Here is a 27,212-nt window from a genome sequence, read left to right on the forward strand (position 1 = left end):
AACCTAGATGGAAAAAAACAAGCTCCCTTGACAAACAAATCCATTAATTAATGCAACTTTCTCTCCATCAATCAATGGAGCTGTCAGTGAATTACCATAATCTTGGAATGTTTGATGTGTTAAGAGCAAACAGTTAATTTCCAAACGATAAATCATCAAATGTCTCTTTACCCCTCTCTGTGCCCTGACAGCTTCGTCTCTCATCAAAATAGACAAAAACATTCTTTAAAAACACTTTTGACTCGATACAAACAATTTGACCGGGGACCAAAAAGTTTTTATATCGGTTTAAGTGGAGTTTTGTAAGTGGCATAAAAAGGTTTAGATAAAGAATTTATGAATATTAAAGGGATAGCTCACCCAAATTACAAATTTGTTTACTTACCCTGTAAGCAGACTAACGTTGTAGACTAATAGTGAAGAGATCAAACGTATGAAATAACACATGGAATCAGGTAGTAACCAAAAAAGTGTTAAACAAATAAACATTTATATTTTAGACTCTTCAAAGTAGTCACTCTTTGCCTTGATGACAGCTTTGCACACTCTTGGCATTCTCTCAACCAGCTTCATGAGGTAGTCACCAGGAACGCATTTCAATTAGAAGGTGTGCCGTGTGCCGGATTTTCTTTCCTCAATGCATTTGAGCCAATCCATTGTGTTGTGACAAGCTAGGGGTGATATACAGAAGATAGCCCTATTTGGTAAAAGACCAAGTCCATATTATGGCAAGAACAGCACAAATAAACAAGAAATGACAGTCCATCATTACTTTAAGACATGAAGGTCAGTCAATCCAGAAAATGTCAAGAACTTTTACACTTTTTCAAGTACAGTTGCAAAAACCATCAAGCACTATGATGAAACTGGCTCTCATGAGGACTGCCACAGGAAAGGAAGACCCAGAGTTACCTCTGTTGCAGAGGATAAGTTCACTAGAGTTAACTGCATCTCAGATTGCAGCCCAAATAAATGCTTCACAGAGTTCAAGTAACAAACACATCTCAACATCAACTGTTCAGAGGAGACTGTGTGAATCAGGTCTTCGTGGTCAAATTGCTGCAAAGAAACCACTACTAAAGGACACCCATAAGAATAAGAGACTTGTTTGGGCCAAGAAACCCAAGCAATGAACATTAGACCGGTGGAAATCTGTTCTTTGGTCTGATGAGTCCAAATTTTAGATTTTTGTTCCATCCACCAAGTCTTTGTGAGACGCAGAGTAGGTGAACGGATGATCTCAGCAAGTGTGGTTCCCACCGTGAAGCATGGGGGAGGAGGTGTGATGGTGTGGGGGTGCTTTGCTGGTGACACTGTCAGTGATTTATTTAGAATTCAAGGCACACTTAACCAGCATGGCTTCCACAACATTCTGCAGTGATACGCCATCCCATATGGTTTGCACTTGGTGGGATTATCATTTGTTTTTCAACAGGACAATGATCCAAAACACACCTCCAGGCTGTGTAAGGGCTGTTTGACCAAGAAGGAGAGTGGTGGAGTGCTGCATGAGATGACCTGGCCTCCACAATCACCCGACCTCAAACCAATTGAGATGGTTTGGGATGAGTTGGACCGCAGAGTGAAGGAAAAGCAGCCAACAAGTGCTTAGCATATGTGGGAACTCCTTCAAGACTGTTGGAAAATCATTCCTCATGAAACTGGTTGAGAGAATGCCAAGAGTGAACAAAGCTATCATCAAGCCAAAGGGTGTCTACTTCGAACAATCTAAAATATAAAATATATTTGGATTTGTTTAACATTTCTTTGGTCACTACATGATTCCATGTATTATTTCATAGTTTTGATGTCTTCACTATTATTCTACAATGTAGAAAATAGTAAAAATAAAGAAACCCTTGACTAAGTAGGTGTGTTCAAACTTTTGACTGGTACTTTATATTTGCATTTTGGGTGCATTATGTGCAAATCATCTATATGACTTTGTTGAGCTACACCATTTGAGATACTAATATTAAAAAAGTTTTGCGCTAGGGAGGATGGAGAGAGTCTTTAAATCTAACACACATATTTCCTACTTTCATATGACCACCTAGTACTGGAATGCTCGTCATGGCCTGGTTGGGGAGCTCCAGTCATTCTATCACCACCATGGTTATGAGAGTCTAGTCGTAGTCTCATCTCACCAGAGTGACCCTCGCCATCCACGCCAGCAGGTGGCAGTGTACTCAGACAACTCTTACATTCTCAACCAGGTATGTGTTATTTTGCAGACCTACATAGATACACACACATCACCTAGCCCAGAGTTATATACACATCACCTAGAAGAGTGGTATACACAGATCACCTAGGAAATACAATGTATATACAAGAGTACGTGGACACCCTTTCAAATTTGTGGATTTGGCTATTTCAGCCACACCCATTGCTGACAGGTGTATAAAATCGAGGAACACAGCCATGTAATCTTCATAGACAAACATTGACAGTGGAATGGTCTTACTGAAGAGCTCAGTGACTTTCAACGTGGCACCATCATAGGATGCCACCTTTCCAACAAGTCAGTTCGTCAAATTTCTGCCTTGCGAGAGCTGCCCCAGTCAACTGGAAGTGCCGTTATTTTGAAGTGGATACGTCTAGGAGCAACAATGGCTCAGCCGTGAAGTGGTAGGCCACACAAGCTCACAGAACGGGACCTGCCTGTTCGCGTAAAAATTGTCTGTCCTCGGTTGCAACACTCATTCCAAACTGTCTCTGGAAGCAACGTCAGCACAATAAATGTTTGTCTGGAGTTTTATTAAATGGGTTTTATAGCCAAGCTGCTGCACACAAGCCTAAGATCACCATGCGCAATGCCAAGCGTCGGCTGGAGTGGTGTAAAGCTCACCCCAATTGGTCTCTGGAGCAGTGGAAACACGTTTTCTGGAGTGATGTATCACTCTTCACCATCTGGGTTTGGTGGATGCCAGGAAAACACTACCTGCCCAAATGCATTGTGCCAACTGTAAAGATTGGTGGATAAATAATGGTCTGGGGCTGTTTTCATGGTTCGGGCTCGGCCCCTTAGTTCCAGTGAAGGGAAATCTTAACGCTATAGCGTACAATGACATTGTAGACGATTCTTTGCTTCCAACTCTGTGGCAACAGTTTGGGGAAGGCCCTTTCCTGTTTCAGCATGACAATGCCCCCGTGCACAAAGCTAGGTCCATACAGAAATGGTTTGTCGAGATCGGTGTGGAAGAACTTGACTGGCCTGCACAGAGCCCTGAACTCAACCCCATCGATTACCTTTGGGATGAATTGGGCTGCTGACCGCGAGCCAGGCTTAATTGCCCAACGTATTCTTCTTCTTTGTGTTTGCCCTGGGGCCATCATGTCTTTTCTATGGAGTGTGTATGGGCCTTTACACAGCTGCTGTGTATTTGTAAAGTAGCACGGACTGTGGAAGCAGAGTTAAAAGCTATCAAGAGAGTAAGATCGTGTGTTCTATGTGAGGGAAGAATGAGGTGGGTGAACAGGGTAGAGAGAGGATATTGACCCGTGTGGCCTCATACCCCTCTCCAGCATGAACCAAGCTTTTTGGAGAGGATACAAGGGATCAATTTGTGTGTGTGTGTTGTGGAAGGCTTTGATCTCAGCACTGTGTGTGTGTGTTTATAAATCTGTTTACGCCTCATTAAATATGCATTACCTGTCTCATTACAGCTGTATCCCCACCACAGCTAATGGAGTCAGCTCCCCTCTGTCTCACACAAGGTGTGTGTGTGAATATGACTCTGATTTCTAAACTGAGATTGTGCAGTCTTTAGTGGACATTACTGAGAATGACTGATAGTCAGTGATTATTACGTGTTTGCTATGTATTTGTCACCCATTTAGTCATTTTCCCCACCTCCATACTTGAAGATGTTACATCCCATTCTTGGAGCCATCAAACCTGGTGTTCCTCACCAGTGGACAGCGAGTCAGGACCAAGCCGACAACACTGACACCCAGTATGGATATGACTACGCTGACCACCCCACACACAACCTCCATGACACTGAAGGCCATGCCTACTACCAAACCCACAACCATGCTGCAGATATGAGAGATGCTGGCCTCAGCCAACATTATGAAAATGAAGGACATACTACTACTTCCTACTACTACCATGCTGAAGGCAATGACAAAGACCAATCTGATGAGTATAGCCATTATGAGAGTGACGGCCAGGCCCACTGGGAGGCTGAACGTAAAGTCCACTCCAGAACTCCAGAAGAGCCATACGACCCCACAGGCAACGCTCAGTATCTTCTTGAAGACCATGCCCATTAGGAGACTGAAGAGCAGACCCCGTATGTTCCTGATGGTTATGCCCACTTTCTACTCTCCAGGTAAGTTCTTTACCAGCCCGGACCCAGATCTGTTTGTGCTGTCTTGGTTGGCAAGTTTGACATGACAATTACCATAGGAGTTGGCAAGAGCACACAAACAGATCTAGGACCAGGTTATTAAAATTCCATTAGTGGATCAATATCTAATACCTTTTTGAACCTTTATTGACTAGACTAGAATAGACTGGTGATTAGCAAGGGAGGTGAGTGGCTGTGACATTGAGCTGCAGTATGATGTATGACCACAGGAGTGCAGTACAGATCCTACAGGATAAATGTGTGGTGGTGGCAAGTTGGTCCAGAGTCAAGGTATGTGTTTGGAACTATGTTAACAAGTATGTGTTTGTGAGACTGTGTTAACAAGTATGTGTTTGTGAGACTGTGTTAACAAGTATGTGTTTGTGAGACTGTGTTTGACATGTGTTGGTGTTCTATTTATTCTCTATGATGCAGGACCAGTAATAGATCAGTTACATTTATTTGAATCCCATTGCATGAGGTCTCTCCATGTGTGTGTGTGTGGGCGCGCGCGTGTGTGTGTTAGTAGCAGCTCACTGATGCCTGCATATATGACAAAGTTCTTCCAAGGTTCCTACATGGCATGTATCCCAATGTCAATTTAGAATGTTTTATCAATTTATAAATATGTATTTGTTTATTTATGGATTTCACTTTGTATTGACTGCTGTGTGGGTGTTAAACTTCAACCCTGATTTCAGATGTGATGGGAAAGTAGTAGAGGTCGACCGATTAATTGGAATGGACGATTTAATTAGGGCAGATTTCAAGTTTTCATAACAATCGGTATTCAGCATTTTTGGACACCGATTGTGGCCGATTACATTGCACTCCACGAGGAGACTGCGTGGCAGGCTGACCACCTGTTACAAGAGTGCAGCAAGAAGCCAAGGTAAATTGCTAGCTAGCATTAAACTTCTCTTATAAAAAACAATCAATCTTAACATAATCACTAGTTAACTACACATGTTGATGACATTACTAGTTTATCTAGCTTGTCCTGCGTTGCATATAATCGATGCGGTGCCTGCTAATTTCTCATCGAATCACAGCCTACAAACGGGTGATGATTTAACAAAAGCGCATTCGCGAAAAAAGCACTGTTGTTGCACCAATGTGTACCTAACCATAAACATAAATGCCTTTCTTTAAAATCAATACGCAAGTATATATTTTTAAACCTGCATATTTAGTTAATATTGCCTGCTAACATGATTTTTGTTAAACTAGAGAAATTGCGTCACGTCTCTTGCGTTCCGTGCAAGCAGAGTCAGGGTATATGCAGCAGTTTGGGCCGCCCGGCTCGTCGTGAACTATGTGAAGACCATTTCTTCCTAACAAAGACCTTAATTAATTTGCCAGAATTGTACATAATTATGACATAACATTGAAGGTTGTGCAATGTAACAGCAATATTTAGACTTAGGGATGCCATCCATTAGATAAAATACGGAACGGTTCCGTATTTCACTGAAAGATTAAATGTTTTATTTTCGAAATGATAGTTTCCGGATTTGACCATATTAATGACCTAAGGTATTTATGTGTGTTTTCATGTTATAATTAAGTCTATGATTTGATAGGTGCTTCTACAAAGTATTGACTCAGGGGTGTGAATACTTATGTAAATGAGATATTTCTGTATTTCATTTTCAATAAATTTGCAAAGATTTCTAAAAACATGTTTTCACTTTGTCATTATGGGGTATTGCGTGTAGATGGGTGAGGGAAAAAAATGTTTTGTCCATTTTGAATTCAGGCTGTAACAGAACAAAATGTGGAATAAGTCAAGGGGTATGAATACTTTCTGAAGCTAGCTAGCTAATAATTTGGCTATGGGCTGGCACTGACAGTAATGGTTTATGGAAAGTGAATTAAATTATTTCTTCATCATCTTGCTTGGTAGTTATCTAGCTATGGCCATCTGGCTTGTATGAACAAGTGCTTTCTACGAAATTGCAGCGTTAGCGCAGATAGCTTGGAATCTAGACTATAAGCAATACGCATAGATATGTATTGCCAAACAACGCTACTGCCACCTTCTGGTTTGGAGTATTTTAACAAGGCTGAGTGGCTGAGGACTTTGCTGTGTGAACACAAAAGAGATTGACTGCCACCACTCAGAGGTGCTAAGTATTGTATTGTGTCTGAGCTTTATGCTTATAACAAGTAAAAACGCATCAACCTGTCAGCTTTAAGTTGTGTTACAAAAAGTTTTACTATCATGCCTTTGTCTTGCCCCTCTCCCCATTCTCTGCCACCTCTCCTCCTTTCCCACCACTGCCCCATCTCCCCTCTCCCTACCCTTCTCTCACCCTCTCTCTCTGTAGTTCAGCAGTAAGATAAAGTATGTGAACAGCCTGGTGGAGCTACAAGATATAATTCCATTGGAGTATGTGAACATCCCTGAGAGCATTATCAAGTGAGTGAGCATGACATATACACCCACATGGAATGAGAATGGAAGGGCGTTCCACCACTTAGTTTAGGAAACTGTGAACTGACTATAAACGTCACAGCACCTGATACATTGCATTTGCATAAGAACACACTGTCGTTATGTAATAAAAGCTTTTAAAAGTGACAATGTTTTCAATCCACAACGGATCAAAACATTGTCACTATTAAAAGGTGATATTAGGAGCATAATAGGGTTCCGAACTTTTTGGTTTGTTTCAAATTAATCGCCAAGCATCTGTGTTATGAGATGTGTATGATGACAACAACCATTAGTCAAATATAATATGTTTTGCTCTGAGCCGTATTCTGGTCAAAGACCTTTTCCATCTCTGGTTGGAGCACTAATATAATATCCCCTCAGCCAGTCATACTTTGAGTCTGGCTCACGAGACGAGCACTAATGTCAATGTTATGAAACATTATAGGCAGATTCAGAGCTGAATGGGAACAAGGAACAAGGAAATAACTAAATAATTTGCATGCGAGGGATTCCTTTAAGGCACAATCTCTGATCCCTTTTACGGTCCCTCTTTATAACCAATGATGACATATCCCTCTAGACATTTCTAAATCTCTCATCGTAGGTCTACATTCTCATACTTTTGCAAAACAGTATGCCCATACTATAGTTTAATGAAGATACTGTCTTTCCATTCTGCCTTTCTCTTTCCCACAGAGTTGATAAAAGAATAAACTCTGTGGTGTTTGATCATTCCTTGATGACAGGCTACCCGTTTGGCCATATGACGCTGTGGTCAAGAGTAGACACTCTTCCTGCCTGCACACACCTGTGGTGAAGAGGAAAGGCTATTCTACCATACCTTATTACTCTGCCATGCAAGACAGAGGCACAGCAGGAATCCATGCAGTGTTAAACACATATTTTGGGACATATTGGGGATTATGAGAGTTTTTGTAAGCAAACATGTTTTCGAAATGTAATCCATTGTTTAAAACCTGTCACACTCAATTACTATGTTATTTTCCAGGATCATAAGGTTGTCTCCACATACAGTACAGTTAGGGGCATTAAAAAGGTACCTCTTCTAAATGATTTTGCTGTAGCAATACATCATTAATGTGACACACTCGCAGGGTGACTGCAAGCTCCAATTTTATTAGCAATCATCTACCAATAACCCATGTAATGAAATATGTTTCTCAAATATGCCTCTGACAATGCAGTTCTATCATAGTTTTTCTTGCTCTGCAGTACAGGTTAATTATAGGATGCCCCCAACTGTACAAGTACATACACTTGCAGTGCGTGCATGCGTGTGTGTTTGTGTGACTCAAGTTGGCCACTGTGCATTCACGTACTGTACATTTACATATGTAAAAGTAAATATCTGTTACCTTCAGCCCTGATGTCTACATTGTGTCCTTTCTCTGCGAGTGTTGGTCAAGTGTATTGTAATGTCCCTCTCTCTTTATGTTATGTTATCTTATGGCAGGGATTGGCCCTTGGGTGCTTTTATTTGGCCCCCCAAGTTTTCTGAGAAAAAAATATATATTATTATTATTATTGTTGGACATAAGACCGTGAAAACCAGAATCAGCTCCAAGTGATTTTAATTTTAGAAATCTGTTCCCAAACATGATACATGCGATCAATACAAATGTAAGCAAGGTTTGAAATTATTATGTTTTAGTGAAATCTGTTTGGGATTCTTGCGGACAAATTGCAGTCTACTAATGATTTGTATTTATGTTCTGGCCCCCCGACCATCCTCTCAACAACAACAAAAAAATTGATCCGCGGCTGAATCTAGTTGATGATCCCTGTCTTATGGTCTGATATTGTTTGTAAAACTTTACTTAAAACGTTGCAGGGATACAAGTATTGTGGTGGCAGCATCATGTTATGAGTATGCTTGTCACCGGCAGGGACTTGAGATCAAAATAAAAAGTAAAGGAGCAAAGCCGAGGGAAACCCGCCTCAGTCTTCTGAAAACCTAACCCTGGGATAAAAGGTACATTTTTCGCCAGAACAATTAGACACATTTTTATGCCAAAGACGCACCAGAATGACTCGATGTGTTGTGTTCCTGAATTGTCCAGTCTTGCAATGTTGGTCGAATCTTTTTCAAAATGATTCACAGCTGTAATGGCTGCCAAAGGTGCTTCCACCAAGTATTAACTCGGGTGTGAAGACATGCAATCAATACATCCTCCATTTGTATTTTGGAGTAACTTGTAACATTTTCTATAACTTTTCTTTCACTCAAAATGTAAAATAGGTTGTGTAGATAGAGAATTTTAAGGCAGCAGTATGTGAAGACATGCAAGGGGTGTGAGGAATTTCATTAGCGACTGTACATTGTTGTTCACTAGCTCTGTAGCGCAATAATTTATTTAGTAGAACGTGGAATACTGGAATTCTAACATCAATTGGTAATAAAACATGGACTGGATTTTTCACAACAGTTTCTGTATGAGAGACAGATGATATAAACTTGAATATATTATTATCAGTCAAAAAACTATCAATACCCCCTCCATATTTACAAATCACACTGTACTTTCACTTTCAATATTAAATCAGCAATCGGAATATGAAGGTAAGACCATTGATGTAAATAATCATTAGGACATAAATCACCAGGACATTTTTAAAGTTTGATAAGTTTGGCTATTTATCCCAATAAAACCACCTCTTTCTAGGATGATCTTTAGATGGATAAAACAGAGATGGTGCCATAAAAGTTCCATTTGAGTTGGATCCCAGAGATCACAAATACAGGTTAGAAACTTTGAGCACACAAAGTCATTTGCGTTAGTATATTTCTGCCAGGGCCTTATGCTTAAGGTGCTCCTCCAGACATCTGATAGCAATGGGGTCCGTGTCAAACTTGTTGGCAAAGAGGTGGTGCTGCTGCAGCATCCACTGCAGGTCTCCGGCCCCATATACACACATCACTTTAACATAGATACCCCTTTATACCACGGCCACTTCACCAGCCTGGCAAGGGCGTGCATGTCCGTCATGTCTAACTTGGGGCGCATGGAGCCGGGCACGCCAGGAAGCCTCTGGATGGTGGCCCACAGGAACTCATCAGGACTCCAAGTCTCATTATCCCACCGAATAAGAGCCAACACCTTGCTGTCCTCCAGCACAGCACGCACAAAGCCCCTATTCACCACAATGTATGCCCCAACTAACAAGATGGGTATACCAAAGGGCGGAGGAGCTTTGTTCTGCTCTGTTCTTTGAAGTTTGCCATCAACAACCTGATGCACTTTCTTCCAGCGCGACTTCTTACCTCTGGGCCTGGCCTCCGACTCCATGCTGTTGTCCCCCGCCAGCGCCCACAGGCTGCGCACCATCTCCAGGTTGGTCTTGATGGGGAAGTCCTGGCCACAGAGGTTAATGAAATACTTCCAGTGTGAACTAGCCCTGTACAGATCACTTATACAGTTGATGTCAGCCTGGACATGGCTCCAGCTCGCGTACACCACACTGACCGGATGGCTGGCCAAGAACACATTTTCAAAGCAGGATGTGATGGCTATGATGGAAGCAAGGAAGGACGCTTTGGCCTTTATATCCACGTGGACGCAGTAAAAGTTTTGGGGGGCGTAGATGGCTCTAAGCAGCCTCTCAAAGTTCTCAACCTTGTGGTGGACAACCAGCGAGAAGGCCAGGGGGAAGTATTCTTCCTCACAACTCAGTGGGTACTCCAGTAACTTGCACGTAGACCTGAACCTCTGATAGTCCTGGGTCAGCTCCAGGTAGTGCTCGTCTGGGACCCACGTGCTGTTGAGGAAGCTGCGTGAAATGGACAGGACTTTAGCCGGCTCGATGACCATCTTGTTGCCTTGCAGGTTGGCGCTGCAGTCACTGTCATCCTGCGGGATGTGATCGGCGTCCCAAATAACTGCTTCACAGAGTTCAAGTAACAGACACAGCTCAACATCAACTGTTCAGAGGAGACTGCGTGAATCAGGCCTTCATGGTCGAATTGCTGCAACAACAAAAAACACTACTAAAGGACACCAATAAGAAGAAGAGACAATGCTTCGGCCAAGAAACACAAGCAATGGACATGAGATTAGTGGAAATCTGTCCTTTGGTCGGATGAGTCCAAATTTGCGATTTTTGGTTCCAACCGACATGTATCTGAGTAGGTGTAGTAGGTGAACAAATGCTCTCTGCATGTGGTTCCCACCGTGAAGCATTTTGCTGGTGACACTGTCAGTGAATGATTTAGAATAAGGCACACTTAACCAGCATGGCTACCACAGCATTCTGCAGCGATACAGCATTCTGCAGCGATACGCCATCCCACGTGGTTAGTTGGACAATCTTTTGTTTTTCAACAGGACAATGACCAAACACACCTCAAGGCTGTGTACGGGCTATTTGACCACGAAGGAGAGTGTTGGAGTGCTGCATCAGATTACCTGTCCTCCACAATCATCCGACCTCAACCCAAATGAAATGGTTTGGGATGAATTGGACGGCAGAGTGAAGGAAAAGCAGCCAACAAGTGCTCAGCATATGTGGGAACTCCTTCAAGACTGTTGGAAAAACATTCCAGGTAAAGCTGGTTGAGAGAATGCCAGGGAATGTGCAAAGCTGTCATCAAGGCAAAGGGTGACTACTTTGAAGAAATATATGTTGATTTGTTTAACACTTTTTTTGTTACAACATGATTCCATATGTGTTATTTCATAGTTTTGATGTCTTGACTATTATTATACAATGTAGAAAATAGTAAAATAAAGAAAAACCTTTGAATGAGTAGGTGTGTCCAAACTTTTGACTGGTTCTGTATGTTTAACATCACAACATAGTTGAAAGATATATGGCGTGTAGAAATCCATATCTCGAATCAAGTGGGAGTGGAGTTGCTGGGTGGGGCATAGAATGACGGTCAAGGCTAAAAGTCAAAAATAAAGTCAAAATAAACTAAACAAAAAAGTATGTTTAAATGACACTGAGGGCAACGCTGTTACATCCCATGCCTGTTTGCCTGAGGCTGATGCCGCACAGGTGCTTGTACGCGTGTACATGTAACAGTGTTGCTTCTGTCCCTCTCTTCACCCCAATCTGGGCTCGAACCAGGGACCCTCTGAACACAACAACTGCATCCCACAAAGTACGGCTCCACAAAAGCCGTGGCACTCGCAGAGCAAGGGAAACAACTACTTCAAGGTCTCAGAGCAAATGACGTCACTAATTGAAACGCTCACCCCATTAACTCGCAAGCCATTTCGCACCGGTTACATACACATGCATATACACACCCTCGCATTCAAAAGCACACGTGCACACACAGACACACACGTCTCCCCCAGTTGTATCATTGGAACATGATATAAAAACGATTCAACGGTGTGCTTTAGGACCATGTGGATGCCTCCGAGAGGTTGGGTAGGCTGGAGTTTTTAACCGACTGGATTAAAAATAGATACAAATAATCCCCCCCCCCACACCCCACCACACACACACACACACACACACTTCTAAAACCAACATTTCGCCCCTGATCAAACGTACACAGTTGGCCTTGCTGTTTTGATATTTGTTGTCCTGTGAGGGGATCTTGCGAGGGTTGGTGGCCTGACGGTTGGGAGCTTGGGCCAGTGTCCGATAGGTCGCTGGTTCGGGTCCCTGTTTCGATTTGTTGGTAGATCTGTCGACGTGCCCTTGGGCAGGACGTTGACCCTGGATGCTTCTGTGGGTCACTCTTGGAGGGAGTCTGTTAGATGACTGAATGTAAATGTTGAGCGGCTTCACTGAAGGTTGATTGTATGTTTTAATTCATTAAAAACCTCAAAAGAACAGACGACGACTCTTCTGTTTCACCACTCACGCAACCCTGTCTGCGTTACGCCAAACGAGGAGCATCACGAACTCCCCCCGATCTTCCAAATCTGTTCCATTTCTTTTATGCCTGCTGCGTTTTTAGCAGTATGGCATTAGTGAAAACCTTGCTTCTACATTGCTTGCTGTTTGTGGTTTTAGGCTGGGTTTCTGTATAGCACTTTGTGACATCGGCTGATGTAAAAAGGGCTTTATAACTCAATTTGATTGATTCTCAGGGCAGACCTGGTTGTAGCTAGATACTGTATGTTTGAGTCACGTCGAGGACAATTGTAGCATTTTAGCTAACCCTTTTCTTAACCTAATTATCTTAACCTGCCACGTTAATTCTCCTCACCTGCTACTAAAAATAACATCTGCCGGTAAAAAACCCGCCGACCTGCTCTGAGAACAGTCTTGGTTTCCCTGTCCAAACTCCAGTCCAGTTGGTGGCGGTGATGCACCTTAATGTTGGTTGCCAACCGCCATATAAAATCCCCAGAAGAAGAATCGACCACAATCACATTCACAACTTCAAATAGGCTAGCTAGGTACTTGGCCAAAGCGGAAACGGGGGTAAAGATAAGTATATCAAGCTAATTTAGCATAGATAAGAGAACTGTTTTGTCATTTTCGGCGTTCAGCATTAAAGGGCGAACTGTGGTCCTTGCGCTGAGTAGGAATCATTTCTGTTGCTAGTTATCAGTGGTTAGCTCGCTAGCTGTCTTTCGAGGTCATTCTCGGCAGTGTGTATTGTTAGATAACGGTACAGAAATATTTTTTTAGAGACACTGCATAGGCTTGACTAGGTAGCTCGCCAACTAGTTACACAGCCCGCTAACCTTTTAGCTAGCTAACTACCGTTAACTGAAAGCCGTCCCCAGTTGGAAAGAAGGAGAAATGAAGAGTCTTCCGTATTTCTCCCGAGGGGAAGTCGTTCGAGGATTCGGACGAGGAAGCAAAGAACTAGGGATTCCCACAGGTAACGACGTAGCTAACGTCTACATTAAAAATGATAGCTATCACCCAATATGTTTGTCTTAGCGGTATGCTTCGATGGCATGTCGTTAGTTAACAAAATGTTTTGTTTATGATTGTGTGTTAACGTTACGCTTCACCGGCATAACGTTAACACTGCTGCTAGCAACATACGCGTTAGCCAACATTGGTTTGCGTTATATCACGTGCTAGTTGACGTTAGTACTTTTAGCTAGGAATCTAGCTAATGTAGTATTTTTAGCTTCCTTTTGATTTGACTGAAGTAGGATTCCCAACAGTAAGTAGTTAACGTTTGCTAGACAGCCGGGCTAACGTTAGCTGGCTGCAATGTCTGTGTCGCAAGCTACCGGTTACATAACTAGCTAGCTAACGTTAGCCTGCCATTCTTACCACACCGCTCGCAAAGCGATAAATGTACTTATGTTATTCAATCATTGCAACCACACTGCTCTTGTGCGTGGCCAGTCGCTAAAATAGAAAAAAAAGTTATGTGAAGCTAAACGCGGGGCAAGTCCGGCCTCTCCCATCTCCTCATTGGTGTTTAGGCGCATATACATGGGTGATAGAAAGAAGAGCTGACATCCACATTCATGTCGGTTGTAGTAATGCGCTGTATAAAGTCCAAATACGTTTTTTCTTAAAGATACCTGAGGAAGGAGGAGAGAACGGTAAAAATAATTAGTTTATCGTCATATCTGTGGATTAATTGTTGGAGTAGAGGACCTTGTGCATTTCAGGTAAAATAACAACCCAATGTTTATATCCCAGGACAAATTAACTAGCAATAACTCAATTCGCCGTTGCACTCCTAAACAATGCCTTTTTTTGTACTTTAGCAAAGGGTAAAGTCAACAAACCTTATTCCACTCTGTTATACCACAGATGGAACAATGAGAGAGATTTCACCGGATGTATAAATGTGAAGCATTCCGTTGTCTTTTCCACTCCGTACCAAATATGGTAGTTAGCAGAAGCCTAGTGGGAGAAGATGGAACAAGATAATTTACTCAAAGATGAAACATCTCATTACAGTTTTCTGTTCCCAAAACTACAATCTGTTAGACAGAGTGAACTAAGTTGACAGGAGCGTTAAAAACAAGACACAGAATATAAATTGACAAATAAATAAACAAAAACTTGTTTCTCACAAGTGTAGCATAGATTGAGTTCTGCAAATCACATGTCCACTCCGACAATGAGGACAGTAAATTACCGTAATAATAATAGTCAATGCATTAACATGAATTACCATAACCAAACAGTACAGATGAGAAATAATGGGAATTAATGGTAAATGTAGGCTACCACTGGTGTATGTAATGGGGAATTGATAGACACAGCTAACAATGCACACACTGAAATGGCGGGAGACAGCGCATTCTAGTCAAATCAAATTTATTTGTCACATACACATGGTTAGCAGATGTTAATGCGAGTGTAGCGAAATGCTTGTGCTTCTAGTTCCGACAATGCAGTAATAACGAACAAGTAATCTAACTAACAATTCCAAAAAAAACTACTGTCTTATACACAATGTAAGGGGATAAAGAATATGTACATAAGGATATATGAATGAGTGATGGTACAGAGCAGCATAGGCAAGATACAGTAGATGATATCGAGTACAGTATATACATATGAGTATGTAAACCAAGTGGCATAGTTAAAGTGGCTAGTGATACATGTATTACATAAGGATGCAGTCGATGATATAGAGTACAGTATCTACGTATGCATATGAGATGAATAATGTAGGTTAAGTAACATTATATAAGGTAGCATTGTTTAAAGTGGCTAGTGATATATTTACATCATTTCCCATCAATTCCCATTATTAAAGTGGCTGGAGTAGAGTCAGTGTCATTGACAGTGTGTTGGCAGTAGCCACTCAATGTTAGTGGTGGCTGTTTAACAGTCTGATGGCCTTGAGATAGAAGCTGTTTTTCAGTCTCTCGGTCCCAGCTTTGATGCACCTGTACTGACCTCGCCTTCTGGATGACAGCGGGGTGAACAGGCAGTGGCTCGGGTGGTTGATGTCCTTGATGATCTTTATGGCCTTCCTGTAGCATCGGGTGGTGTAGGTGTCCTGGAGGGCAGGTAGTTTGCCCCCGGTGATGCGTTGTGCAGACCTCACTACCCTCTGGAGAGCCTTACGGTTGAGGGCGGTGCAGTTGCCATACCAGGCGGTGATACAGCCCGCCAGGATGCTCTCGATTGTGCATCTGTAGAAGTTTGTGAGTGCTTTTGGTGACAAGCCGAATTTCTTCAGCCTCCTGAGGTTGAAGAGGCGCTGCTGCGCCTTCCTCACGATGCTATCTGTGTGAGTGGACCAATTCAGTTTGTCTGTGATGTGTATGCCGAGGAACTTAAAACTTGCTACCCTCTCCACTACTGTTCCATCGATGTGGATGGGGGGGGTGTTCCCTCTAGTCATAGTCATGCCTTGTGCATCTGAGTTACAATCCCCATATTCTTGGACCGTGGTATCTCCCGGCCTCCTCAATGGATTAGTCCAATGAGACGGGCACAAATCAGACTGGTGTCTCGTGTGCCATGAAAATAAGAATCTATTTGTGACTGTGCAACGTTTAAAAAAAATACTGTTTTCAATATAGACCCCTTTTGGCATACAGTAAGTCATATAAGGCACCCAGACCTTATGAAAGTTGCACAGTATACCCTTAATAAATCAAATCTAGGGATTCATAAATTGACATTTCTGCCATCCGTTGTAGCATTTGTGGGAGGATAACCAACCTTGCAATTAATGGCAATGCATTTTTTAGCAGCTATCTTCTGATAAGTCTCCAGTATCAACATTCCCAAGCAAACAAAAACAAGGAGAAGGGAGAATCTAGACATGCAGAGATAAAATAACATACTCTTTGCCAGAATTCAGGCAGCCTTCACAAGATCATAACATGTAAATATATGTCCCCTATGTTTACCACCTCCGGCAGAGGAATTATATTTCTGAGTGCATGATATTCAGTTTCACTGGCATATAGTACTGTGTGTTCTATGGATGGTCTTAAACTGCAGTAATTTACAGTTGAAGTTGGAAGTTTACATACACTTTAGCCAAATACATTTAAACTCAGCTTTTCACAATTCCTGACATTTAATCCTAGTCCTTTGCTGTTGTTTTGAGATTGGCACTTTTCGCACCAAAGTACGTTCATCTCTAGGAGACAGACCGTGTGTCCTTCCTGAGCGGTATGACGGCTGCGTGGTCCCATGGTGTTTATACTTGCGTACTATTGTTTGTACAGATAAACGTGGTACCTTCAGGTGTTTGGTTCATCCTTGGGAGCAATTTCCAAACTTGTGGAGGGCTACAATTTTCTTTTCTGATGTCTGGGCTGATTTGTTTTGATTTTCCCATGTCAAGCAAAGAGGCACTAAGTTTGAAGGTAAACCTTGAAATACATCCACAGGTACACCTCCAATTGACTCGAATGATGTTAATTAGCCTATCAGAAGCTTCTAAAGCCATGACACAGTCAACTTAGTGTATGTAAACTTCTGACCCACTGGAATTGTGATAGTGAATTATAAGTGAAATAATGTCTGTAAACAATTGTTGAAAATATTACTTGTCTCATGCACAAAGTAGATGTCCGAACCGACTTGCCAAAACTATAGTTTGTTAACAATAAATTTGTGGAGTGGTTGAAAAACAACTTTTAATGACTCCAACCTAAGTGTATGTAAACTTCCGACTTCAACTGTATGTCTGAGATTATATGAACATGACTGGGCATTCAAACATATCTGTATCCATTCATCAACAGTGTCTTCCAGGTCATTCTCACATTTTTGTTTGACATGTTTTGTGTAATCTGGAAAACTCTCAACCCTTGATACAGTTTGGCAATCAACTTTAGAGGTTTGTCAGACTGCCTTAAAATAGTTTCAATCTGTGAAGCTTCTGGCTTGTCCAGTGTTTGCTGCACAGAGATAATAAAGTATTGTATATGCAGAAGTTCACCTCAACCTTGTCTTCCCTGGTTGCCTGACCCTGCTGAGACTCCTGACACCATCTGATCATGCTCAGATGAGGCATGACAAAGAATTACCTTGGTGTACAGATCCCAGACTGTAGTCTACCCATCAACTCAAGATGGAACTTTGTATCCATATACTGATTATAATATACTGCAAAATTCACCTGAGCTCTGTAGACTGCTCTTCCATGGCTGTCTGACCCTGCTGGGACTCCTGTCATCATCTGATCCTGTTAAGACATGATGGGCGTAGTTTTGTGTACTGCTATACACCACGACAGTGTAGCCTGTAGAGCTGTTTATACCGTGTCAGTGTGAAAAGTTATATTGCTATACTGACTCTAATAAAAACTCACATTGCACTGTCAAATGTCAGAATATCGGTCTTCAATCATTTGGCTGCTGGTTTCATCATTTGATTCAGGTGTCGTGTGATTGAGGCAAATTTTATTAGTCACACGCGCCAAATACAACAGGTGTAGACTATACAGTGAAATGCTTACTTATGAGCTGTCATGTCTTTGGCTATGCCGGATTAAGTGAAATGACATGCTATTCTATTCAATATTTTTTGTGCGGGGGCACCGGTGTAGCAGCAGGGGTGCAATGCAAATAGTCTGGATGGCCAAAATAATAGCTGAAGTTAGTGAGCTAGCTATTTTGCTTACGTTGGCCAATTTTTGGCTAGCTGTAATGGTACATCAACTGGTGAAAACTAGTCAAGTTAATTTACTTATGTTGAAACAGGACAAAAAGGCAATAAAACATTTACATACAACAGCTGTTTGATGCTGCTACCTAACAGATGGCTAGAGCTGAACTGGCTGTGGTAGCTACCATCTTGTGGATGTCTCCGCTGCCCACACACCCAGCCAAAGTAGATCCCTGTGCTGATGTCACCAGGGAGGTGCTCCACCACGGAGTCTGGGAAGTTAGCTGATCAGAAAACACACTGGTGTCCCCGCCATCCTAAATCCAGCTGACTGAAATCGCCAAACAGCCTACCCGACCACTCTGAGGGTGTTCGCATGGTCCTGATGCACACCGATGCCACTTTTTGTATTACAGTGCAATGATAAAACTGTGGGGTGAACAAAAAATGCAATTTCTGAATGTATGGGGTGGGGGGGGGTCATGTCCCCAGTCAATGTTGCGCCTATAGTCAAAACTCTGTTGCATCAGTAGGCCTACACAGATGGGGAAAGCCTTCAAACTGAAATCACAAATAATCCTTTTGCATATAGGCCACCATTGAGCCAACATTTTTCAGGTATTAGAATATAAGCAGCCTCTTCCCTCAGTCTGTTTTCTGGGCTCTTTTTGATTTTTCAACACCATACCGATTATTGGAGGACCAAAAAAAGCAGATGCCAATTAATCCGCCAATTTTTAAATTTGTATTTTTTAAATGTATTTATTTGTAATAATGACAATTACAACAATACTAAATGAACACTTATTTTAACTTCATATAATACATAAATAAAAATCAATTTAGCCTCAAATAAATAATGAAACATGTTCAATTTGGTTTAAATAATGCAAAAACAAAGTGTTGAAGTAAAAGTGCAATATGTGCCATGTAAAAAAAGCTAACGTTTGAGTTCCTTGCTCAGAACATGAGAACATATGAAAGCTGGTGATTCCTTTTAACATGAGACTTCAATATTCCAAGGTAAGAGGTTTTAGGTTGTAGGTAATATAGTATTTATAGGACTTTCTCTCTATACCATTTGTATTTCATATACCTTTGACTATTGGATGTTCTTATAGGCACTTTAGTATTGCCAGTGTAACAGTATAGCTTCCGTCCCTCTCCTCGCCCCTACCTGGGCTCGAACCAGGAACTCAACGACAAGAGCCACCCTCAAAGCAGCGTTACCCATGCAGAGCAAAAGGAACAACTACTCCAAGTCTCAGAGCGAGTGACATTTGAAATGCTATTAACGCGCACCCCGCTAACTAGCTAGCCATTTCACATCGGTTACACCAGCCATTAGGCTGATAGGCTTGAAGTCATAAACAGCGCTGTGCTTGCGAAGAGCTACTGGCAAAATGCACAAAAGTGCTGTTTGAATGAATGCTTACGAGCCTGCTGCTGCCTACCATCGCTCAGTCAGACTGCTCTATCAAATATCAAATCAAAGACTAAATTATAACATAATAAAACACAAAAATACGAGCCTTTGGTCATTAATATGGTCGAATCCGGAAACTATCATTTCGACAACAAAATGTTTTTATTTCAGTGGAACCGTTCTGTATTTTATCCAATTTCCTTTAGCTAAATATGCAGGTTTAAAAATATATTCTTCTGTGTACTGATTAAGAAGGGTATTGGTGTTTATGGTTAGGTACAGTCGTGCAACAATTGTGCTTTTCCCCCCCTTTTTTTTCCCGCAAATGCGCTTTTGTTAAATCACCGCCCAGCGTTGCATCGATTATATTCAACGCAGGACACTCTAGATAACTACACATGGTTGATATTACTAGTTTAACTAGTGATTATGATTGATTGGTTGTTTTTTTTTATAAGATAAGTTTAATGCTAGCTAGCAACTTACCTTGGCTTCTACTGCATTTGCGTAACAGTCAGGCTGGAGTGCAATGAGAGGCAGGTGGTTAGAGCGTTGGTCTAGTTAACCGTAAGGTTGCAAGATTGAATCCCAGAGCTGACAAGGAGAAAATCTGTCGTTCTGCCCCTGAACAAGGCAGTTAACCCTAACCCACCGTTCCTAGGCCGTCATTGACAATAAGAATGTGTTCTTAACTGACTTGCCTAGTTAAATAAAGGTGTAAAAAAAAAACGGTGTCCAAAATGACTGATTTCCGAATTGTTATGAAAACTTGAAATCGGCGCTAATTAATTGGCCATTCCGATTAATCGGTCGACCTCTAGATGGTAGGCTAACCCGTGACCGTAGCCAGTATAGCTGTTTTTGGCTGAAGACGTTGCTTCGTTTTCAATGTCATTCATGGAAGCCTAAAGGGATTCTGCTTCCAACATGAAATATGATAAAAGCGTCCTTACAAGGTCAGGCAGAAATGCATTTGATGGAATGTGATTACTTGGTCAATAAGAATACTGTCAAGTTAAGACTATTGCTGGTGAAGTCAACCTTACCCTTTTCAGACAAACATGGAAATACCTTTGTTGAGTGGGTTAGTGATCAAATGGACACTTACTGCAGACACATCGAATTGATTGACTTAAATGTCCTTTTAATGTCTCTTTTGATCAGCCAACTTCCCAGACTCAGTGGTGGAGCACCTCCCTGGCGACATCAGCACAGGGATCTACTATGGCTGGGCATGCGTGGGCAGCGGAGACATCCACAAGATGGTGATGAGCATCGGCTGGAACCCCTACTACAAAAACACCAAGAAATCCATGGCAAGTGCAGCTTGCCCACCCATATAGTATATATACAATTATTTAAGCCTATATACACTGGGTATACAAAACATTAGGAACACCTTCCTAATATTGAGTTTCACCCCCTTTTGCCCTCAGAACAGCCTCAATTAGTTTTGGCATGGACTCTACAAGGTGTTGGACGCTATTCAGATTGTCATACTACCTTATACCATACTACCTTATACGGTATTATCCCGGTATGATGTCATACTACCTTATCTGGTATTATCCTGGTATATGTTATACCCATCTCAACACACATTGCCATAGGGTCGTCACTAGTTAACACAGCCACAAAGTACAAATTGGCTAGCTTTTTAGACATAATTTAAGGTTAGGGTTTATACAGAGGGTTAACAGTGTGGTGTTGGTTAGGTTTAAAATACATTTTCAATAGATATTGTAGAAATGAGCAGGGTTTAGCCATAATTATGACGGTGGTTTTGTTAACTAGTGATGACCCTGCCATAGACATTTTAGCGGAAGTAGTGCCGTGACTATGGCTTGTGACAAACCTATGTCAATACATAGGTTTGTGGACATTGGCATAAGATGACACTCACTGCGTTGGGGAATAAAAAGTAGCTTTATCTTTCAACCAGTGCACACATTGATTGCAGGTATTTGTTTAAAAAGTGCAAACATTGTCATTTATTATCATACCGCTGGTATTTCAAAATGATCGTATACCTGCCCAACCCTAGTGTAAACATTCTGATTTGACTTGTATTGTTAGTGTGTTTTGTGGTGGATATGAAGACTGTGATTTCTGAAGGGAATCATACTTGGTGGTAGTGTTGACTGCTTTGTTTTCCTTAGTATGTATGTTTATTGGGACTTGTAGTGGTCACGTGCTGATGGTTAGTGATTCAGATGTTTATTAGTTGATGTCTATTGCAGGAGACTCATGTGATACACACATTTAAGGAAGATTTCTATGGACAGATCCTCAGTGTAGTCATGGTGGGCTACATCCGTCCAGAGAGGAGCTATGACTCGCTTGGTAAGAGTGAGTACTGGTTTGGAGACACCACCTCATTCAAGGGTTTTTCTTTATTTTTACTGTTTTCTACATTGTAGAATAATAGTGGAGACATAAAAACTATGAAATAACACATTAAATCATGTAGTAACCAAAAGTGTTATTTGAGATTCTTCAAAGTAGCCACCCTTTGCCTTGATGACAGCTTTGCAGACTCTTGACATTCTCTCAACGAGCTTTGTGTGGTAGTCACCTGGAATGCTTTTCCAGTAGTCTTGAAGGAGTTCCCACATATACTGAGCACTTGTTGGCTCCATTTCCTTCACTCTGCGGTCAAACTCATCCCAATCCATCTCAATTGGGTTGAGGTCGGGTGATTGTGGAGGCCAGGTCATCTGATGCAGCACTCCATCACTTCTTCTGAGTCAAATAGCGTTTACACAGCCTGGAGGTGTGTTGGGTTATTGTCCTGTTGAAAAACTAATGATAGTCCCACTAAGCGTAAACCAGATGCCTTGAATTCTAAATAAATCACTGACGGTGTCACCAGCAAAGCACCATCACACCTCCTCCTGGGAACCACACATGCAGAGATCATCCATTCACCTACTCTGTGAACCAAACATCTACAATTTGGTCTCATCAAATACTCATGTTTCTTGGCCCTAGCAAGTCTTCTTCTTATTGGTGTCCTTTAGTAGTGGTTTCTTTGTAGCAATTCGAACAATGAAGGTCTGATTCACGCAGTCTCCCCCGAACAGTTGATGTTGAGATGTCTGTTAATTGAACTCTGTGAAGCATTTATTTGGGCTGCATTTTGAGGTTGGTACCTCTGCCGCAGAGGATAAGTTCATTAGAGTTAACTCTTCCTTCCCTGTGGCGGTCCTCATGAGAGCCACTCATCATAGTGATTTTATTTTTATTTAACCTTTTTTTTAACTAGGCAAGTCAGTGCTTGATGGTTTTTGGAACTGCACTTGAAGAAACTTTCAAAGTTCTTGAAATATTCCGCATTGACTGACCTTTGTCTTAAAGTAATGATGGACTGTTGTTTCTCTTTGCTTATTTGAGCAGTTCTTGCCATAATATGGACATGGTCTTTTACCAAATAGGGCTTCAGTATACCAACCCTACCACAACACAACTGCTTGGCTCAAACACATTAAGAAGGAAAGCAATTCCACAAATTAACTTTTACAAGGCACACCTGTTTAATTGAAATGCGTTTTAGGTGACTACCTCATGAAGCTGGTTGAGAGAATGTCAAGAGTGTGCAAAGCTGTCATCAAGGCAAAGGGTGGCTACTTTGAAGAATCTCAAATATATTTTGATTTAACACTTTTTTTTAGTTACTACATGATTCCATGTGTGTTATTTCAAAGTTTTTATGTCTTCACTATTATTCTACAATGTAGAAAATAGTCTAAATAAAGAAATTCTTGAATGAGTAGGTGTCCAAACTTTTGACTGGTATTGTATATATCACACACACACTTTCCCCCATCCGTGTACACACTGCAATCCTTAGAGACCTGAGGCAACACATTCTCACCTGTCTCTGTTTTTTGCAGATGCCCTCATAGCAGCAATCAACCATGACATTGAGGAGGCCAAGAGAAACCTGGAGCTCCCAGAACACCTCAAACTCAAAGAGGACAACTTCTTTAGAGCCACCGCCAGCACGTCCATGACAACATCCAACAAGATCATGAACGGCCACTGACTTCTGAACAACTAATGGGCTCTCCTGTATGTTATCCTCTGCTCTGTCTTTCTCTCTGTAATCACTACCACACCAATGGCCAATATGCTACTTATTCAGTCCTCTGTAGAGATTTTGTTTTGAGGATCAAATCTTTGTATCTGATCTGAAGCTACATTTAGACCATGGTCGTGTTCATTAGGGCACAATACCAAAAACCATTACAAACTTTTTCCAATGGAGAACAAGTTTCTTTGTCGGACAAGTTTGGTGCCTAATGAACACGACCCAGTTAATGCAAGATAATGTGCATCTCCAGGAAGTGAATGTGATCTTTGTGTGTTGAGGGGGAACAAATTGTCTCTCGTCACAAGCCCTGTACCATCAAACCACTGCTAATAGAAATGAATGGTCATTTTGTATTGGTTTAGAATTGGAGTTTAGTCTCAGCTTTGCCGTCGAAGTTTATTCATCCTTTTCATATTCAGATGTATTAAATGTCTGCCTTGAAGCAGAGAAGTCCTCAACGTATATTGCATGTAATCTAGGCTAAATAATTGCATTATACACTTCGCTGAATTCAAGTGCTTTTATTTGATGTACAGTATGGCTAGTTTTTATAATATATTACTGTTTTCGTAGACCAATCTGTGAATGAGAGTATCTATTCCCTGTCCCTACCCCCTCTGATTTTGAGATACATTGGTTGGAGAAAATGTCAATGTAGCTTCAGCTTTCCGATGTCCTTCATTTGTATAGTTCCTCATTGGTCAAATCCAGCATTTTACCTCCCCACAAATGAGGGACATTTTATTTAAGTTTTGTGAGGGAGAAAATAACCAAATGGCCCCACTTAAGTGTCTGAAAGTTTCAACAATGTAGTTTTTACTGACTTAACCATGTTTGGACCCTAATTCCACTGAGATGAGCAATGATATGGTACAAGAGGAGTAAGTCCAGGCCTCTGATTCTCTACAGCTGTGTGTTTTTTTTCTTTCTCTTTGTCATTTTCTCAGAGGACAGAGGAGTGTTGAGAGCATACATATGTAGTGCTTTATAGCTGCTGTAAATAGCCTAGTTGTTAAAAATTATTTTAGTTAATGTGATTTGAGATGTACTGTATTTAAGAGTCTCTAATATTGGCAGAGGAAAAAACATGGCTATTCATAATATATTACTGTTTTCGTAGACTGACTCTGGAAATAAGTGACTATATTCCTCTCAAAGATATCCTGGCCTTTTTATTGCAGCTGACCTTAAATTCCCCTTCATGCAGAAAATGTACTGTATGTAGTAAGCAGTTGATAGATGCATATGTAAATCGATACAATGACATATTGAACGCTATGCAAATGGCTGAGATAAGCATCTCGCCTAGCACCTAAAAGTCCTTAGGGAAGGTTTCTGGTTAGAATAGTGACTCGGAGCACCAGTTGTAGAAGAGGGGACTAATTATTGTGTTCCCCAGACCTAGTACTGGTTGGCAGTACTGTGCCTTAATACCACATTCACACACATATTGTCACAGCCCAACATATACATTTTCTCACAAACAAACACAGCAGAATCTGTGCTAATTGAAACCCAGGGCACCCCATTGTCTGACTAATCTGACTTTTCCTATCATCAGTTTGTTGTGGACAAGCACCAGGGAAGAGGATTGGTAAAACATGGCTTCTACATGTATTATCTTAGCATCCAACCATGTAAAGATATTATAAGCAGTTATTCCATTAAACCAGTATACTTTTATCTTGTAACGTTAGCTATCACCATACTACTGTAGTAAAACATACAGTGAGCAAACACAACTCAAGAAGGGACATTTTGTTTGTCTCTGTTTTTCCCAGCTCCAGTTTTCAGCCTGTAATGGCATTACTCTGAAGACCAAGGTCTGGTTAATGAGGTCAGTGTACTCTGTGGTAATTGTATAAACAATACAAACCTCCCCAGACCATGAAGCAGCTCGTTTTGTAGCTTGTGTTTTGATCGTTGTGCCCTTTATATACGTACTGGTCAGAGATGTTCTATAAATCAGTGTAGCTAGAAGCTCTCATTGAACTATCCAAAAACATGGCTCATATTTCTGATCAAGTAGCCTATGCATTAGTGTTGGATTAGCTAACTACTCCTCGAAGGCATCTGGTAGTAATAGTGTTGTAGGGTTGCTCTCCAGTTTGGCACCGAACCACCACCCTCAGCCAACATATGATCTCATCACTAAACAAGGAAAACATTTAGCTCAGTTGAGACTGCTTAGTAGAATCAGACAATGTCATGAACCAGTGTCACCTGATTCTTCTCCACTTTTGTTCTTCCATTTGTATTCTGCTTTTGTTTGTTCCTTTATAAAGTGTGTGATGGCAGAATGTTAATTGTTCCCAAAATATGTTTTAGCTAGATAGGCCTCCTTGTAAATCATTGAACTTCTTTCCAAGTAACTCTTGGATTTTCCAGACCTCCAGTACAAAAAAGATTTGACAGTTATTTTGTATGTAACAAAATCAGACCATGCAATGCTGTAATTGTTGATGAAGTAACATGTCCTGAGTTATAGTTTTGAATTAAAAAAATATGAGAAAGCGTAACTGTATTTTTGTCATCACAGTTAACCATGGGTCTGTGTTCAGGGACCCATTGTGTGTGTTGGGCTCATTTTCAGAACCTTGCTGTATGATCCTGCTTGAAGTTTTATGGCTCTATTCAATCTATAAAGCTGAAGCGATGCGGCTGCAATAGAGCCCTTTTTCTTATTAAACGTACAAAGATGCATGTCTCGTCTCACCCTCTCGTTGCTCAAATTCGATCAGCTTTCAGTGCTATTGTATATTTTATGGTGGGGTAGGACATTTCTGCTTCATTGGAAATTGAGTTGTTGCAAGTAGTTTCTTTCCAGGAATTACACTACATACATTGTTATTGAATATGGTTCCTTAAAATGCATAAACAAATGCATAAAATATCACAACACAAGTAAATGTCTGGTTACATATGTGGCCTCGGAGGGCCATGAGACAACACACTGTATGTTTGGGATAGCCTACTCTGTCAATAACAAGGGACAAGAAGTATCAAAGCTGTGTCTGAAAATGTTATTTTCCATCAAATCCTTGTTTTCTTAGTCCTTGTCTCCTCAATTCCTCTGAAAGCTCTTTGGAGGAGGTCTCAGGGAGAGGCTGGATTTTCTCATCCAATGCACTTTGGCCCGATTCCAACCCGAGTTAAGTGTGCATAAATGGAATGTTAATCCCTTTTATGCACTTTTCTCTGTGTATTCTGACCTTGATCTTAAGCATGAGAAAATCATGCTATTCACCTGCTTATTGTTGTGGGTGGAGATTTAATAAATGGAGGCGTGTTACAGCTACACCGTATTCTGTCTGACTTTGACTTAATTCCACCAATTCTGTGAGGAAACCATGAATAAGGTCTAGTGAACCTACCGGTTCCAAGTGGAAAAAGAATCTACTTCATTTT

The 27,212-nt window shown here is 41.3% G+C and overlaps 2 protein-coding genes across 3 annotated transcripts; one reads left to right on the top strand and one right to left on the bottom strand.

Moving 5' to 3' along the window:
* Window positions 1-8,415: 8,415 nt before the first annotated feature.
* Window positions 8,416-10,777, bottom strand: LOC109873115 (beta-1,3-galactosyl-O-glycosyl-glycoprotein beta-1,6-N-acetylglucosaminyltransferase-like). The gene is given in 2 exon segments (XM_020464664.2): window positions 8,416-9,755; window positions 9,758-10,777. Coding segments are annotated over 2 exon segments (1,032 nt in total). The 5' UTR covers window positions 10,629-10,777; the 3' UTR covers window positions 8,416-9,594.
* Window positions 10,778-13,113: 2,336 nt separating this feature from the next.
* On the top strand, window positions 13,114-27,102 carry rfk (riboflavin kinase). Of its 2 annotated transcripts, none has more exons than XM_020469015.2 (4): window positions 13,114-13,609; window positions 20,876-21,027; window positions 21,952-22,060; window positions 23,605-27,102. In XM_020469015.2, exons 1-4 carry the CDS (start codon window positions 13,528-13,530, stop codon window positions 23,754-23,756), a joined length of 495 nt encoding a protein of 164 aa, XP_020324604.1. In that variant the 5' UTR covers window positions 13,114-13,527; the 3' UTR covers window positions 23,757-27,102. The 2 variants fall into 2 exon arrangements, with proteins under 2 accessions (XP_020324604.1, XP_020324608.1); XM_020469019.2 differs by having other exon boundaries at window positions 13,117-13,609; window positions 21,952-22,054.
* Window positions 27,103-27,212: the final 110 nt, after the last annotated feature.

This window comes from Oncorhynchus kisutch, linkage group LG3, assembly GCF_002021735.2.
Source record: "Oncorhynchus kisutch isolate 150728-3 linkage group LG3, Okis_V2, whole genome shotgun sequence".
NCBI classification, from domain to species: domain Eukaryota; kingdom Metazoa; phylum Chordata; class Actinopteri; order Salmoniformes; family Salmonidae; genus Oncorhynchus; species Oncorhynchus kisutch.